General features: G+C 42.8%; 1 protein-coding gene across 1 annotated transcript in view; it reads right to left on the bottom strand.

Moving 5' to 3' along the window:
• Positions 1 to 395: 395 nt before the first annotated feature.
• STK4 (serine/threonine kinase 4) overlaps positions 396 to 18,411 on the bottom strand; it is a 47,192-nt gene continuing 29,176 nt past the window's right edge. Inside the window, exon 11 of the mRNA XM_035892876.1 lies at positions 396 to 1,714. Coding sequence (XP_035748769.1) covers positions 1,556 to 1,714 — 159 coding nt within the window. The 3' untranslated portion in view covers positions 396 to 1,555. The remainder of the gene's footprint in view (positions 1,715 to 18,411) is intronic.

Below are 18,411 nucleotides of genomic sequence, written 5' to 3'. Positions count from 1 at the left end.
TCACCTCTCTAGCAGCATTTGATTCAGGAGACACTGCTATTTAGTTTAATTATCTGGGTGATGGACCAAGGCCTATTTCAGAAGAATGACATGGAAGCTGTTCCCTCTATCAGAGCAAAATAAAAATAAATCAGTAGAAATACTTGCTCTGTCCCAATATTTCATCATATGCTAGATACATCTAAAGCTACGTAACTCTGCTGTTACAGCCCATGGGGCAGAGACATCACTTGGTCTCTGCCCTGCAACTAGGCTGACCTCTTTGCTTCCTTTGTTTTCCTCTCCACTCTACTGGCGTGAGTTAATTGCACCATCCTCACAGCGATTGTACATGCTTGGGCATTGTTGTTGATTGAACTATAACTGGGCAGGAATGGCAGGGAAATTTTTTAAAAAAAAAAGAACACAAGAGCATCCAGAGGAACTGGAATCTCTTCCAGTAGGACATCAGTAATTGTCTTCTCATCCAGACCAACTTCGCCTTTGCTCCACCACCATAAATACATATCTTTGTTAATTCAACAAAGTCTTTACCTTCAGTTCAACTTTTCTGATGTGCTAAACCTTGGAGAAATGTGAGGGATTGTGAAATTAAGTTTTTATTCAAGCATCTAAAAATGTAAGTTTGAAATAAAGCCCATAAAATATTTCACAAACTGCGGAGATTTTTAAGACCTCTCAGACACAGCAGAAGTACCTAATTCCTGAGAGAGGTTCACACAACTTCCACCCATTCGAATACTGTTTCTTTGTCCTGTACTCCACGGTCAGCAGGGTCTCCCTGAAGGACATTTCCAAACAGACAAAGGGGAATCAGATCACCGATTCGCTTTTGGTTTTAAGTCGGTGTGGATTTCAACTTACAGAATGTAATTCCTGATGGAGGCACAACATGCTTTATCTACTTGTATTAACTCATAAAGTACATAAAAAGAGGACAAAACTGAGGTCTTGAAGAAACCACACTTGCTTAAAGCACGCAGTGTAAGGCATGGGGCTTATTACAGGCTTTTTAAAAAATGAGATTTAAGTTTCTTTCAAAAGGCTGGAACAGTTTGCATATGTTCTCACCTCTCTCTTCAGTGACCTAAAACTTATCAGTACCTTAACAGTAGAAAGATACAGTTAACAGCTTGAAATTGAGTCTGTGCATTCACAAAGAAAAACAAAAACCACAAAAGATGCAGCCATTAAATACCACAATCCATATTAACTTAAACCAAAATGGACTACTGAAATTTCAGTTGAAAAGAGAGGGAGCCGACTTTCATTAGCCTATTTCTATCTGTTCCTCTGATTTAAAAACAATCCCCCTAAAAACAATAACAAAACTCCTTCAGAATAATGTTTTAAATATGTGTCTAACATTAAAACATACCATCAGGATTTTCCGCTTAATGGCATTCCTGAGTTCACAAAGTTAATATGGAAAAATAAATGAGCAGAAGTATTGCCCTCTATTTTGCTAGCATATTTCAATAGAAATCAATCTGTTTAGTAGTCATAAAAGCAAGGAGTTGATTGTTTGAGGATGGAAGAATATTATACCAGTGGCTCAGAAGTTCTGCTGCCGCCGTTTCTTGGCTTCAATGGCATCGAGGATTGGCTGCCGCTTTGACTGGTACTTCTGGCGGATTTCTTCAATCTCCTGCTCCATCATGGGGTCCAGGGCTGACAGCCGCCTCTGAAGCTCATCAACACTCCAAGTCTTTAGCTAGCGGGGAGACATAAGAAGAACAGGCATTGGCATCAGCACAGCCACCATCCACACATCTACAGGGACTTTGCTGCCCATCTGATGGTCACAACGCATCTTCCAGTAAGAGAAGGTGGAAGAGTTCTGCTCCAGGCTGCTGGGCTCCTCTCTCAGTGAGACTGGCATGAGCCTCAGGATACTAGGCTGCTTTTGCTCATTTTACAGATACGTTACATGCTCTGTTTAGTGACAGCATGAGTGTACAAAACAATCAGTGAAACGTTTTCCCATTGAGTTGTTTTTCTAATGCTTCATTTTGCAGGCTTAGAACAGAAATACTGTACTGAAATGGAATGGAAGCGAAGTTCTCTCTTTTCCTTGCAACTAAACTTCCTTCTGCTAAGTGACAGAGGGAGACAGAAGGGAATAGGAAGAAAAAAAAAATCATTGACAAAAGTTGCATTTGAAAAAAAAGAGGCATTTATGTAGAATCAGGCTGAACCTCAGTCACGGTGAGGAATTCAAACTCCTCTAAGTTAGAAATCCCAGAACACACACAACAGGTCACTTGGAGTCAGCCTCATACCGATATAGTATGCAAGTACAATTTGTATTTTACCATACACGTGAAGATGTCAGGCTAGCCTGGACAAGCTTCCCTTCCCTGAATTCCCTATCTGCCTGCCCTTTGTTTAATTGGTTCTCTTGTGCGTGCCAATTTGCTGAGAACCAACACAGAAAAGTTTTATTCTGTGATTAGAGATGCCAAGGGTGGCCTGGGACAGTTTAGACTGTCCATAGCTATGCTCTTTACATAATACTGTAATATTATTATAACCTGTGGAACAGACAGGATTTTAGGATTATGGTAAAAAATATGGAGACTGGAAGAGCTTCAAATGTTCACCTAAGCACCAGTCCTTTTCCCATCCAGGACCAAGTAACCCCCAGAAACACAGGGGAGACGCTGGTTTACAGCCACTGCAGCAGGGTGGGAATGAATATTTGCACCTCCTGCTTTCAGTGTCCACCTACTCTGGAAACTACGAACATACAAAATAATTTGGTTGTTGTTCCCCGCCCCCCCGTGAACAAAGCAGCATCAATTTTTAGACTTTCAACAAGTGTCGTGATCGAGTGACTTATCTTTACTTCAGTTAAAGCAAGTGACACCACTGTCCTGGTGCAGCTGTTAATTAGTCAGCTCTCATGGTTATTCTTCAAGCCATTTCTGAACCAAACATGGAGTAAAACTTGCTGCCTATTACAAGGCACAACTGAATTACTGGCTGTTGAGTGGCAGTTGTATACTTTGCATCAGTCCTTAAAACGTATGTAAATACTAAAATACGGAAATCCTGATCCTTCTTCCTGAGGTGGGAGAGATACCAGTCCCCAAACCACAAAGTCAGCCGTTAGCTGGTTTCTCACAAGGTCTTTCGAAATTCTTTAGCACCTTCTGCTAAATAAGGTATTTCCTAGTTGCAGTTACAGGATCACAAATCCACTTTAATAATCTAGGCACAAGCGAAACAAAACCTTTTTAGCAAGGGTATACGGTCTTCCAGCCTCTCCAATCAGCCAACTGTTCATGAGAAAGACAAAGCACTTCCTCCACAAAGATATACATTATTTATACACATTAATGCAACTTTACCAGGCAGCAGTTTAAGTTGATGCACGGCACCAGTTGCCTTTTCACACTAATTTATTATGGAGCAGGTTATTATTCAACATTCCCCTTCCTCACAGTCCAGAGAATTGAACAGTCAAATAAAAATGCAAAAAAGAAGAAAACATTAATTCAAGTACTGAACATATATACTAAGCAGCTATATCGGATCAAATGGCTGTCAGCTCTCACAGAGTACCCAGCGCTGGAATACTAAAAGAGAGTTTTGGAATGGATCTAAACCACCTTGCTCATGGCTTAAGCCAACTATTAGGTGTCAGAAATTGTCCTGAGGCCGCAATCTTCTATGGACGCCTCTTGAGCGTGCTCTGTCATCCTCCCAAAGCGCCGGGTGCTGCTCACAGCCAGAGACAAATCATCAGAATCGGCGGACCAGAGGGCAGAGCAGATTTACAGCGATGGTTTCTCCAGACCCCAAGAACGTGGCAGTAAGAAGAAAAAAATGCCCTATGAATGTTCTTGAACACGATATGGCATCATGGGACATCCTTGGTGGATACCAACACACAAAGTCTTTCTGCTAACTGTAAGCAACTGCTCGCCAAGGGATGCAACGGCTTTGACAGTTCCTGGGACTGCGTGTTTGTCAGGACAGATGGCTAACAGCATGGAAGATGCTTCGAGTACAGCTGAGTCTGGAGCAGGCAAAAGCCTACAGATATATCTTAACATGAACAGATCAGAAGTGCGTTACCTGCGCAGATGCACGATGCAGAACAGAGTAGCTACTGAAGGAGAGACCGATCACGGGTTAAACAGAATGGGGATGGTGGGAGAAGGAAGGGAGGCAAGTCAACGCAGTGCAAAAACTTAAGAGCACAGAAACACATCCTGTGCGTAACGCTGTGTGTTGATGAGGATGAACTAATGACAGAGTTTTTATCTGGAATAATGTCAGCGTGACTGCAAATGCTATGCTATTCCTAAAAGAGGCAGAGAAGCCAAAAGGCAACACTGGTAAAAGGTCCAGAACGTGACTGTTCACTACAGATGAGACAACGAGACTGACAGCAGCCCAATTACTAATGAATGAGCCAAGCGCCCACGCAGTTCCAGAGGACGCCCAGCCCTCTGCTCCCACTGTGCTTCAGGCCCGCAGTAACATGAGCCCTGGGACCTGGGCTGGGCCATTACTCAGCTTGTCCTTCCACTTGCACACCCATCTTTAAAAGAAAAAAAAAAAAAATAAAAAAAGAGAACTGCTTAAACCGTGATGGCCTCCATCTCACTCTGGTGCATGGCATTTCTCTGTAAGCCCATGCCACAGACAAGACTTTCTCCCAGAAATGAAGTTTTTAAACTCTAGCATATCTGTCTCTGCCATGGTAGACTCTTGGGATACTGACATTATTCTCTTAGAGAAACGCCAGAAGCAAAATAAGAAAAGAAGGACAAGGACAGAGCATCTCATGACAGACGGTTACTCAGGGTGAAGTCTCAGCGCCAAACAGCTGCAATTAGAGCTGGTTTTAGCCACGGGCTCAGTCCCGTCCCTCTCCCCACTTCTCCTCAGCAATTCTTCTGTTCCAAGAAGCCTAAGTGTCTTTGTAAAAGCTATCTATTTTTGTCCACAGTGATCAAATAGCTAAACCAAACTTTTAAAGGAAGGAATCTCATTTCAGATGTAAAGAATGATATAAAATACTTGTTCTAAGGTTGGTCAAACACATCTATCAACAGGGAGAGGCGGCAGCACAGTGAAACTGTTCAAGCAAGGTTGAATGTGCAGAAAGCGAATTTTTAACCATTTGATTAACAGTTGTATTATCACTCAAGGTTTTGAGAATGATCTTAACTCTGTAAAAATGCCCAATTGAAGACAAACGTCAGAGGTGCGAGTCCTCACCTGACAGCCTCTTGCCCGCAGCCGTGCACGCCGCTCGTTGTTCCTCGGGCTGCAGACACCACTGACAGCAACATCTTGTTTTACAATGCTGGTGATTTCTACTATATAATTCAGAAGGACATATATAATTATGCCCTTTGGAAGGACATAACCTACAGCCTTTCCATGCATATGCAGTAATGATGGACAAATCAGGAACAGATCACTTGATATACAATTTATTCCTCAAGGAGAAGATTTGGAAGCTATTCAGGACATCCCTTTGCCAGCATTTCAGGCAGACGGGTGGAAAACTACTCCACTGAACAATGCTCGCCTCAGCAAACTGCTTCTGAGTTGCCATCCTTTCGAATCAGCATTTTAAAAATAGGGGAAAAAAAATACTACTTGCATTTGTTACAGTCAGGTAAAGTGTCACTGCAACATGATATTCTACTGAATGTAAATGAATCTAAGCAGCAAAAGGAGAATAAATAAAGGCTCTCTGCAGGCGTGTCAGACATAGCCACGGGTTTGATATTCAAGGGCACCACGGTCTAAAATTTATACCTATGCAGTTCTGTCCTGAGCAAGAGCCAGTCTAAAAACCTGCCACAGTATTTTTAAACAGACCACACCAGATTTATATTTCACACAAGATCTACTGTGAAACACAAAGCCTAGAGAATTGGCTCAGCCCCTTCCCTGCCCCCAAGAAAACCAAATAAAAACCCAAACAGTGAAAACCTTTTTAATTAGAAGCCGATGCAAATGATTTATCACAGTTCTCTTGGTATCCATAGCCCTTACGCTGAAGAGCACCTGTGCTTAATTAGAAGCCGATGCAAATGATTTATCACAGTATCCATAGCCCTTACGCTGAAGAGCACCCGTGCCGCGTTTTCCTATAGCAGGGTCTGTAGCTTGGCCAGTTTGGGATCTGGTGTACTCCTCTGGTCCCTCCAAGGGCTCTTCAGCAGCACGAGGTCACCGCTGACTCGGACCAGTCTGCACTACTGACATAAATACAATGCTGTCCAGTAATTCCCAAGTCACTTCAGCCGTCACTCTTCTTGCTCCTCTCTCAAAAACACTGCCAGCAAAATCCTCTTGCTGCATGACTTATGAGCATCAAATAGAAATGAGCTGTTTCCCAGCAGCTTTCACACCTTTCTCCCCCAATAAAGAGTTTCAGCAGAGCACTAACTCACCGGCTGCACAAGACTAAAAAATACTATCTTGGGGCAAGTGAAAAACATGTTCCTGCTTCCAAACGTGCAGATGGACCCTGACTTCTGGAACAAAATCAGAATATATATGACATCGGTGAGACAGGGTTATTTTCCTCATGGTGAAAGCAGTTGAACAGTTTTGCAGAGGGAGAATATTTTCAGGTCTTGATACTACAGCAAATCCTACAAATTTCTGTGAGTTTGAACGCTCATCTCATACGTGCTCAGAGTACTTTCTGAATATCCTCCCACCTTTACCACCAGCCCATGGCTTTTCAGAAAGGCAACAACCAGCTGCAGCCATCGGTCTGCTTTTCGCCCAAATAGTCCAGGTGGCATTTACTGCTCAACAGAACTTGATGTCAAACTTTTAAGTTTTAAATAGCCTTTAGAAAAACTGGCTTTAGCAATTATCACTTCATAAGGGGCAGTGGGAGTTTGAAGACTAAAATACAGAAGTAATAAAATTGCAGCTTCCCACGCTACACAGGGAAATAAATTCCTAGTAGAAAAGATATAAGTTAGATGGGAACTAAAGAAAAAACAAATTAATTGTCTATTTAGCACAGCTTTTATTGTTATATCTTCCTTTTCTGCCTAGTTTTACGCTGCAATCTAACAGTTCTTGACTGCATGCCCAGTGATCAAAGCCCCCCAAAGAAATTCAAAACATCTTCAGTCACATTAGCAGGGAGCACAACTCTTCACTGACTTGTGTGTATTTAGACAGGCAAAATCTAAACACGGCTTGAGAAGGGTGTTTATCTAAGCTATGCTAAAAATTAAAGTAGGAATTTGCTGTTAGAGATAATGAAAAATATTACCACTGCAATATAGTAGCAACAGGCTACTTTGGAAAAACAAAACAAAACCAACCAGCTGGGACTACAATTGTATGGAGGCACATCAGAGCCCTGCACAGGAGGCTACTGATCATCATAGTGGACATCAGAAGTGGCTAAGTAACAGAGATAAGCAGGAAAGGATTCCTACAAATAGTCTATTAAGTGTTCAGATGTCCTTTGGGAAGGGAGGCTCTTCACAGAATTGACTAATTAAATTCTTGCGTCACTTGACCTTGGCTATCAGTAATGCTATCAAGATGCTTCCCTTCTGATAAAACCAAGGGCACACTTGTACATCCTCTCCAGGATCCTGCAGATCAGTTTGATGTGTATCCACCCCAACTTCTGAACTTTTCTTCTATCACCTCCTCAAGCAGGGTTTTATTTTTGGGAGGCAATCACCCATTTGATGCCACTTGCTGCAACTATTTGTAGCAACCACCTCGGAGTGTAATTCAGCCTGCAGCAAGTGAGAGTGCATGGGTGCTATAGAAGTCCACGAGCTAGGGAGAGGTGTCACATCTCAAGGATTCATGAATGTGAGCTCTGACAAATGTAAGAACTAAGATTATTCTCGAATTAGCCTTCTGCAACTTGAAAGACTGGTTAAACACGGTATCAAATATACTCTGAGGGAACAGATTACTGAATAGTACTATGCACTTTTTTTAAACCAGCAAAAAAAGCATTCAATTTCTTTGGCCAAAATTAAATGAAGAGGGTGCTTTCTCATGCTAAGCAGTGCTCCAGACTTTAGGTCTTGAAAATGGTGATAGAAATTGGTGTTGGAATAGCATGCCGTTTTTTTCCTTAGCATTTTTCCTGAAATGCTGGCTCAATGTCATTTGGCATACTTTCAATCACTGATCTAAAAATTAAGTGCCTTGTTCTCATTTGTTTCTAGCATAAGGAGGCCTCGATGTAATGTATGAGCAGGCATTAACTATTTATTCACTGTAAGTTGTCCAATGCAAGGGACACAAGAATATAAAGAACCGACAGGGACTTACGGCCCACTTTTCAATGCGATTGTCAGGTCCCTACAACTTCACAAATCTGTCAAGCACCCATGCTACAGAGGGGCTACAGTAAATTAGAACAAACCCCAGTGCCTACACATACGTTAATTATCTTGATTCCCCCCCTTTTAGCATTAGCATGCCAGTGAAGTTTCTCACTGTTACGAAAGCAGTGGATGAAATGCACTCACTGTGGGATTTCATGCAAGATTAAAAATACAGATATGAATCTTTCAAAGGATCTGAAAAATAAGTTTCAGCAGCACAAGCTTCTGCTTTTAATGCATCTTAATTATTTAGGCAATGTGGTAGCAAAACACATCATGGGCTGCAGCATCCAGCACAAGTCAAAACAGCACTGCGGCTAGAACTTCCCCGAAGAAAGCGAACGGGATCTGTGATCGGTGCACATCTGGAGACAGTTGTTTCAGGCCACCTCATATGGACAAAAGGTGACTTCCCACAACGCAACACCACTCAACTTTCAACTAGATCATCATACGCTCCAGAGGCCAAGTCAACTTAAGTCAGTGCAAGTCAAGCAGTTAAATGAGCACAATCACACCGTCACTTTTTGGTGGAGGAAAGACAGACACTAACACACACTCAGCATTTGATCCCTAGCCGAACTGGAAAAAAATATTTCAATAGAGAAAGAGGAGACCCAGGCCTTTTCAGATTACACGTTTGGGCTAGCTCTACCTTACTTTCACAAATATGGAGTTTGTCGGCTAGTGAAACCAAAACATCTTACTGCTACGATGCCAGTAAGGACCCTAGTTACTTTCCATGTAGCTCTGCTTATCTGACTAAAATAAAGGTGCATGATACCGAGCCATTGTATCTGTAGTACTCCTCCAGAATTACTGGAAGGCAATGTGTGCCAATACATTAGCAACAGAAGGAGGGCTAAGGAGAATCCCCATCCTTTACTGGATGCGGGGGGAAACCTGGTGACAAAAGGTGAGGAAAAGGCTGAGGTGCTTAATGCCTTCTTTGCTTCAGGCTTGAATGGTCAGACCCGTTGTTCTTGGGGTACCCAGCCCCTGGAGCTGGAAGGGGAGGGCACGGGGAGCAGAATGAAGCACCCATAATCCCAGGGGACATGGTTAGAACCTGCTACACCACTTCAACACACACAAGTCTATGGGGCCGGATGTGATCCGCCCAAGGGTATTGAGGCAGCTGGCGGAAGCGCTCACCAAGCCACTTCCCATCATTTCTCAGCAGTCCTGGCTAAGCAGGGAGGTCCCAGCTGACTGGAGGTTAGCCACTGGGATGGATACCCATCTACAAGAAGGGCTGGAGGGAGGATCCAGGCCTGCCAGTCTGGCCTCGGTGCCAGGGAATGTTACGGAGCAGATCATCTGGAGTGCCATCACATGGGGGGGATGAGGCCCAGCCAGCATGGCCTCAGGAAAGGCAGGTCCTGCTGGACCAACCTGACCTCCTTCTGTGACCAGGTGACCTGCCTGGTAGATGAGGGAAAGGCTGTGGATGCTGTCTGCCTGCGCTTCAGCAAGGCCTCTGACACCGTCTCCCACAGCATTCTGCTGGAGAAACTGGCTGCTCATGGCTTGGACGGGCGTGCTCTTTGCTGGGTACAAAACTGGCTGGATGGCCGGGCCCAGAGAGTGGTGGTGAATGGAGTTAAATCCAGTTGGCAGCCGGTCACACGTGGTGCTCCCCAGGGCTCGGTACTGGGGCCAGTTCTCTTCAATATCTTGATCAATGACCTGGACGAGGGGATCGAGTGCACCCTCAGTAAGGTTGCAGACGACACCAAGTTGGGCGGGAGTGTTGATCTGCTGGAGGGGAGGAGGGCTCTGCAGAGGGACCTGGCCAGGCTGGATCCATGGGCCCAGGCCAACTGGGTGAGGTTCAACAAGGCCAAGTGCCGGGTCCTGCACTTGGGTCACAACAACCCCACGCATCGCTACAGGTGTTGGGAAGAGTGGCTGGAAAGCTGCCTGGCAGAAAAGGACCTGAGGGTGCTGGTCAACAGCCAGCTGACTATGAGCCAGCAGTGTGCCCAGGTGGCCAAGAGGGCCAACAGCATCCTGGCTTGTATCAGAAATAGTGTGGCCAGCAGGAGCAGAGCAGTGATCATGACCCTGTACTTGGCACTGGTGAGGCTACACCTTGAACACTGGGCCCCTCGCTACAAGTCTGATGGGGAGCAGTTGAGGGACCTGGGGGTGTTCAGCCTGGAGAACTCTCTACAACTGCCTGAAAGGAGGATGTAAGCAAGGTGGGTGTCAGTCTCTTCTGCCAAGTAACAAGTGATAGGACAAGAGGAAATCACCTGAAGTTACACCAGGGGAGGTTTAGATTAGGTATCAGGAAAAATTTCTTCACTGAAAGGGTTGTCAAGCACTGGAAGGGGTTGCCCAGGGAAGCGGTGGAGTCCCACTCCCTGGAGTTATTTAAAAGATGGGCAGATGCGGTGCTTAGGGACATGGTTTAGTGGTGGACTTGGTGACGCAACCTAAATGATTCTATGATTCTCCTTCCTGCTCTGCTCCCCTCCAGACTACATTGTGAAAATGATGTCTAAACTGGAAACGTCCCTCTGTCCTGCATCTGCAGGAAGGACTACTGCCAAGACCTTTTCTTTTCAGCTTAGCATCTTGCTAGCAGCTTAGTGAGGCTTCTCTCAAGCTGCCTGGCAGGCTTCTTGGGAAGTGCCCTCCATGCGAGGCAGGGCTGCTCCTGGCGCCAACACCACTCCACTGATGGAGCCTCACTCACCAGTGGCTGCCGAGGCCACTGCTCTCCTCTAGCAAGAGCTGCCATAGTTTTATTACTCCATTATCTCTTATTTCAGGCTGTATTTACACCCATAATGTTTGATCCTGCTGGTTCAGCAAGGACCTTCCTCAAGCATACTTTCAGTAGCTAATTCCTGTGGTCACTACGGAAGAGACATATATACATGCTTTAGATACACAACTGCTCCTTTGCCAGCTAAGAGGCATCTTTTATTTACTTTCTCCCCCTCCCCAGAGTTTGGAAGTTTTCCCCCATTTCTCAAAAGCCTGTAAGAGCCAGGGGACAGCTTTGCAGCTGGCAAGATGTCAGAAAATTCCCAATACAGAACCGAACTTCAGAGGATTATAGCAAATATACAGATCTCCCTGGCTATTCTCACTACCCAGACATAACTATGCAGTGATTATGCAGCGTGGTTACCCACAGAGCAGAGAAGATTGCACAACTGCGGGAACACCGTAGCCTCCATCAATAACTCTGGCATCCCTGAGTTGCTCTTAGCCAAGAACTGCACTTTATCAATCCTTACTGTAATCCCTAAAAGGCTCCAGAAATTTTGGTGTTACAGCCAGCACAACCGTATAATCTCTGCATACTGTTATTACCCGCAGCGATGTACAGAAATTGTATTAAGAAGAAAACCCATCCAAAGCTCTACTCAATGATAGGAGTGGTCATATAAAAAAAAAAAAAAGTCTTTTTTTTAAAAGACCAATGCATTTTAATCTTCTGAGCCCCAAGATTAAATTTCCTTTTTTAGCCTTAGTATCAGTTATGAGTACGAATAACCTTATTCACTTCCAAAATCATCCCAAGTACCATATACACTTAATCTAAACAAACAAAGTGACAAATTGTGTCAGTGTTATTCTGCAGCACTGAACTTCAAGAAGTCCTAACCTTAAAATCCTTTAGGGACTTAGAAAGTGGCTGACTAATCCTGTAACCACAAAGACAAGCTATCTCACTGTATTTTTTTCAGTAACTGAATTAGAAACCAAGCTAAAAGGTCAACCTGTCTGGACAAGGAAAAAAAAAAAAAAAGGAGAAAAAGAGAGAAAAAAATCACTTGCTTATGAAAAACACTTGCTTGCCAGAGATTTGATTAAGAAAAAACACAACAGAGTGGGTTTTTTTCTTCTCTAAGTGATTATGCTTTAATTTTCTTAAGTATGTACCAAAATACCTCTGGACTTGCTAAAATAAATCATGTCATTGGGCTTTGAAGATCTGGCTAGCTGCATAAATCAGCTGTAAAGTACACAGCTGACCAACATGGGGTTTTTTTGTTGGTTTTGAGTTTTTAAGCAAAGCAATCTGTCAGAAAACGCTATTTCCTTCAAATCAAATTTTCTACTATATCATCCATGGTAAGTAGCCATTACAGTTTTAAACAACTTTGGCCTATCTATCTTAACACTTTAGAGCATTAGCCTTTATTCAACAAATGTTTTTAATTTGAGTCTTAGTCTCCCAATTTATTTCTGACTCCAGGAGAGCTGCTGCAGGGGGATGTTTCTGGAAAGACCACACCAGTTCCCTACTTGGTGTACCCAAAAGTGAGGCTTGTTGCAAAACCCCGGTCCAACACTGCTCTGCCTCCCTTCCTTCACTAAAGGAAAGGAAGAAATAGCCGCAGTCTGAAGTCAAGGAAGATGGGAGAGAGAATTAAAAGCTTTCTGAGGAAAGACTGAACTACAGAGATTTCCAGGGCATTCTGAAAAATTACTGTGGGAGAGGCTGTCGTCTTTAAAACCACAGGCATATGTTTAATATCTCAGAGACAAGTATTTTTTTGGGACAGTCCCCCAGTGAACCACCTCCATAAAATCCATGTCGCATGAACCTCGCCATGCAAGGTTTTCCCAAGTGTTCACTATTACTTGGGCATCTATTTATAATGATCCTGCATGGTGGCAACACACAAACCAAGAAGGAATTAAGTACTTAATTTCTGAATAATATTCCTTTCAGACTATATCAGTCTTTATGTATTAAGCTACTCTTTCTCCCTCTTTCTTGAGGGTCAAAGCTTGGGTTCTGAAGCTATCTGGCCACTGAGGTTACTGAAACAAGAGCCAAGGCAAGCATCCCAGGATACCCTGGCCACTGGAAGCAGCCACAGCCAACTGCAAACTCCATTACCTTCTCTGCATGAGCAAGACCACAAACATACCTCGCACATGATGAAACTCTTCTCTGCAAAGTCTCCTGGTGAGGGGAGCAGGGAGACACCCAGTAATGACATGCACCAAGTAACACTGGCAATAAGCAACATCTAGATTTTTCTTCAGATTTTATATAATACAAGAAGAGGGTGCGCAAAGGCAAATGCACCAGGTCCAGAAGTCAGAGCTGAGACACCTTTGCTCCTCCACAGTACATAATTTCAGGCACTTGTCCAGCTGAGATCCTGCCCATTGGAAAGCATTCGCAAAGGCTTGATGGAGACTTCATCCCCAGGCTTATCTCCCTTATGGTCCAGAGACTCCATCTTCCAAGAGACCACCCAGAGCAGCTATATTAGGCTCCTGATGCAGAGAGTCCCCAAAAGGGGGGGGGACGGGACGACACACTTGCTACAGATGAGAAAAACCTGGACAAGCTTGTCTTTTTAAGCTACATTACCGTTCACAAAAATTTGTACTGACAGATGAGTTGCAAGATTTTAGAAGCATTTCAAACAGATCTCATTTGAGCAGCAGTGCTCATTCTTTAAGGGAGACATTGTGCCAAGAACACACCCAGCCTTGAAAAGAGATCTCAAGGCGTAACAAGGCTCAAACAGGTTTTCTAAAGAATTCGGTATGCTCAGAGATATTTCCAACATCATGCCTTCAATTATTAATTCTTCTTCCCTTTCTCCCAAAGCAGAAATGCACATTGCAGCCTGACCTTAAACATACAGCAGGAGTGGAACAAATCCCATGATCAAAGACCCTGGCTGAAGTTCTGTTAGTTACTTACTTCATCCACAAAACTTTCAGTCAATGTCTCTGATGAAATGCTACAGGAGGAAAATGCCTCAAAGAGAGCCCAGGATGTCGAATTTACAAGTCTGAATACTCTCATATAAAGTTCATTTTCCCTTACATTGTTTCAGTCTCCATTGAGGGCCATGACCTAAGCAACTCAACACAAACAACAGCTACTCATTTTACTTCCCACTCTCTGCAAGTTTAATTTAAAAGCCTTATGTCACAGAAGGCATGCTATAGACAAAAATACAGCAAAAATGAAATGTTGACAGCAAGTTGTGGCAGGAAGCGCTTTGCAATCAATGTCAGTATGCACCAAAGTGAAAGCAGGTGGTGAACAATGACCCGGTTACCAAATGTATGACAGCAGAAATCTATTGTCTTCCACAACAGATACAAAAGGCAAGGCTCCGAACTACCTTTTTCGATTTCAAATATTGCTAAAAAAATTTTAAAACCAAATGTGGTCTCTTCTGGGTCTTTTTGTTGTTGTCATAAAGGGAATTTAGACAGGTTTGTAAAACCTACATACATAGAGCTCGCTGTAAATCACACTGATGGTTTGAAGCAGCCATGAATTCGGTGACGTTTGCAGCAAGGTTCAGAGCGTCTTCCTCATGCAAATGTTATGGAAGATTCAAGACCACTTAACAAACAATAAAAGAGATAAACAAGCTGTTCCTGGGCTTATTTTTAAAATGACTGTGTGTTTGATTATAAGGTGACAGAATGAACCATTTTTCCTTAATAAAGATGTCACTAGTTAAAAGTATTTGCTGGGAAGAACATACTAAATATGCTGAAAAGGTAATGCTTAAAAGAAACACAAACAATTAGCAGAGCTTTAAAAATTCTTGGCAGATGGCTGAAGAAAAAAAAGGAAATCATTTAAGGGACATCAGTGTTATGAATCAAGGCAGGTGACATTTAAAACCAATGAATAAAACATGACAAAAACCTGTCTCGTCCTATAAATCATATTTCACAGGGGAAATTACAGCTAGGTGCTACACTTAAGATCTCCCTCAATTAGCAGGAGATACCATGAGATTTGGGTATTAATAGTTGTCTACTCTGGACTGTCTTCTGTTGTCAGAAAAATATTTTTTTTATTAGAGTCTGGGGTTTTTTGCCCCAAAATTATGGTCTTAATGCTCTCCCATTGAACAAAAGCTTTATTTTAGATACAGCACAGCACAAGCAAGTTTACTTGTTTCCCAACTAGGAATCAGCCCTAGTGCCATAGGACCTGCACAGGGTTATCTATCAGCCATCCCAGATCCGTCTTTATCTCTCAAACTGATGGATGCCCTAGCAAATAAGTTCACTTTACGATCAAAGAAAGACTATTGGAAGAAGTCAGTGCCTGAGAAGTAATTTTTATTCCAGCCACCACTGGGAAAAAGGGGAGTTCATGATAGATGAAGGGAAGAAACTCTTGGACAGAAAAATCCCTGAAGATTCACTAGAAGTGTTTGGCTTAATCTTGGAAAAAATGTGTTATTGAAAAAAGCTCTACTTTAACCAAACATTCTTTTTTAATTCTACACAAAACTATACCTATTCAAATGAATTTTTGGAACAATCAATCTTCGTTCATCACGCAAGGGTCAGAGTAACTTGCTCTCTTAGAAAAGAAAGAATGTATTGCAAGTTTCATAATAATTCAATAGAAGTCTTGAGATTTTTTGATTCTCAAATAAACCCATTTAAATGACCTGCAAATGTGCACACTCTAATAAAGCTTTTATTGCTCCTGTCCAAGTAGATAAACTTTCTGCAGTCTTAGTAACCAGCTCAGATTATTCACTTGAGGAATTTAGGTGGGGGAAGGAGGAACAGAAAGATTAGTGTAGAGGCCTGCATCTGACACCCTTACCAAGCTGCTTAAAAGATAGAAGTAAAAAGAAGATAAAGCTCAGAGGATCACAGTAGTCAGGAAACACTATAAAATGATAAATGATAAAAAAGTCGCACAACAGCAGCTTACCCATATAATACAAGCACTTTTCTTCTAGCATCTGCCTTATCATGTATCCTCAGCATGCCTGCTTCCTACTGCTAGAAAAAACCCAAGGACCAGTTCCAACAAAATGAGAGCCAATTATTCAGCCTGCCATCATTTTCAAAGCTTGCAACTGTACAGAAAATACTCCAAAGTTTTTAATCGATCGAACTTTTAGAAGGACAGACAAAAGGCAGTAAAGCTATAAAGCATCAATATTAGATTGCTAATAAATGCTATCCAAATGAATGTTCAAGAGAAACCAAAGACATTGAATGTTCCAGGTACTGGTAGACAACAAACTGTTCACAAGACAAATGACACCTTCACAGACAGAATACAATAAATTAGAGACTCCGGTCATTGTAAAGCAGAATGTGTTTACAGTTATTGATAAGCAATAAATCACCTGCCCTCTAACAGTTCCTCCCTATAAATCACTTCCAATGAAAGAAACAAACAGTTTGAGTATGCAGCTATTCTTCACCACAGTCCTGAGCTGGGAGAAGAAATGCACTGTGCTGAGCGATCCTCATTTTTAACTGCAATCGTTCTATAGTGGCGTGGGGGAAGCAGCAGGGCGATGCACAAGAGACGTAGCACTGTGCACCGTGAGATACCAGCTGCAACTTCTGCAGACTCACGGCCAGGCTGAGCTGCAGACAGAGCTGCAGTGAGCATCAGTCCCTGCACTTCCCTGGTTTGGACTCCAGCCCGCAGCGATCCATCGCGGTTGGCATCCTTACTGCCTGGACCACACCTGATATGCATAAGCAGACTCTGATCTGCAGACACTGTCAGGCTGGTGTCTACCACCAGACTCAAAAATACAATACTATCCTAATGCAATTTGACTTGCTTTGAAAGAATTAAGCTTTCTATCAACTTTTCAGTAGGAACATCAATCTCTCGCTATCGCACCAGTACCTTCTAACTAAAAGGAAAAGGATTCACATTCATGATTTCACCGCAAACCAACAGCCATTTGTCCAACTGAACAAGCTGAAGACATCATTAGACTAACACACTTTCCTTCTCTGCTGGTAAAGATACCAGAAGTGGTTTTACTCATTTATTTTAAAGTCTTTGTTTCCAATGTAATATTTCAAATTACTAAGTAAAAGTGTAGAAATGAGGATGTTAATAAAAAACAAGTATGTCCCAGATGAGAGCAGCATAATGACAGTCTCAGTAAACAGAAAATTATATTTTTCTTTACTACTTCAAGAAAAAGAATTATACCTCCACTTAGGTAAGAGGAAGGCTTGCTTTCATTTACATTATACTTGGAAAAAAAGAAAGATCTAAGCAGTAGGTGTTAAAAGCACTGGCTAGAAGCTGCTGACAGACAGACACAAAAAATATCACAGTTTCCTAGCAAGTAGGAATAAATGGACATACAGTTATTCAAAGTTACTTAAAGGAGGCTGCAGCTGCGATACCAACTCCTGCAGTGCAGATAATTCAAGAACTCCAGAAGATGTAAATGTACTTTTAGAAACTGGACTTTATTAAAATTTAAGTGTTTTCCTGATGTTTTGCTTCAACAGTTTGCCAGACTATTGCTTTACCTCTTATCTGAACAAACTGCAATTGCAAGTGTGAAATACGTTTCTGTTGCTCTCCCCCTTGTCCCGCTGGCTTGGTGAACCATCCAACTCCTACAGCTCCGTGCTCCAAGGAGCCCCTGGTAGGACTCAGTGTAAGGAAGGGGAACACTGTCTGGGGTAAGAGCTCCTAAACAAAACCAAAGACCACAGCAAGCAGGCTACAGACACTTTTGAAACAGAGACGCCTCATTTCAAAATCAGTGAATTTTAAGGAGCACAATCTACAGAGAAGTTGGGTATCGACAGCAAGCTGTGGCCCAAGCATTTTGGAAGCAACAGGCTAGACAACTGGTTACTGGAAAGAGATCTGCAGCTGTGGGATCAAACCCAGCCCATCCTCCAACTCCTGTAACTCAGCAAAGTCCCTTCCCTGCCCATCTCTGTCTAGCAGAGGTGGAGACAAGAACTGGTGGTTGTACATGAGGGCTCTGGCTGTGCAGCCCTGACAAAAGTGGCAGCTGATCAGCACCTGCATTCTTCCCCCAATTAGAGGCAATTAACGAATCATGCTCATCCTTCCTTCTTTTGCCTTGCAAAAATTTCAGAAGCAACAGTTCTACTGCTTGCAGGACAGTCTTCCCCAGCAGTAGACAAACAGATGACAAAACCGTGCACTGAAAAGCGATAAAGTCTGTTTTGGAACTGGGGGAAATCATGCCAATCTTTCCTGTCCAAAGAAATTCCCATCAGCAGCCAACGAGACACTTCTCAAAGGGAGCTAAAAAGATGAGCTAGT

This window comes from Egretta garzetta, unplaced genomic scaffold, assembly GCF_000687185.1.
Source record: "Egretta garzetta isolate BGI_Z169 unplaced genomic scaffold, ASM68718v1 scaffold214, whole genome shotgun sequence".
In the NCBI taxonomy this organism is placed as follows: Eukaryota; Metazoa; Chordata; class Aves; order Pelecaniformes; family Ardeidae; genus Egretta; species Egretta garzetta.
Note: the sequence above shows the minus strand (reverse complement) of the source record. Positions and strands in the feature narration are given on the sequence as shown.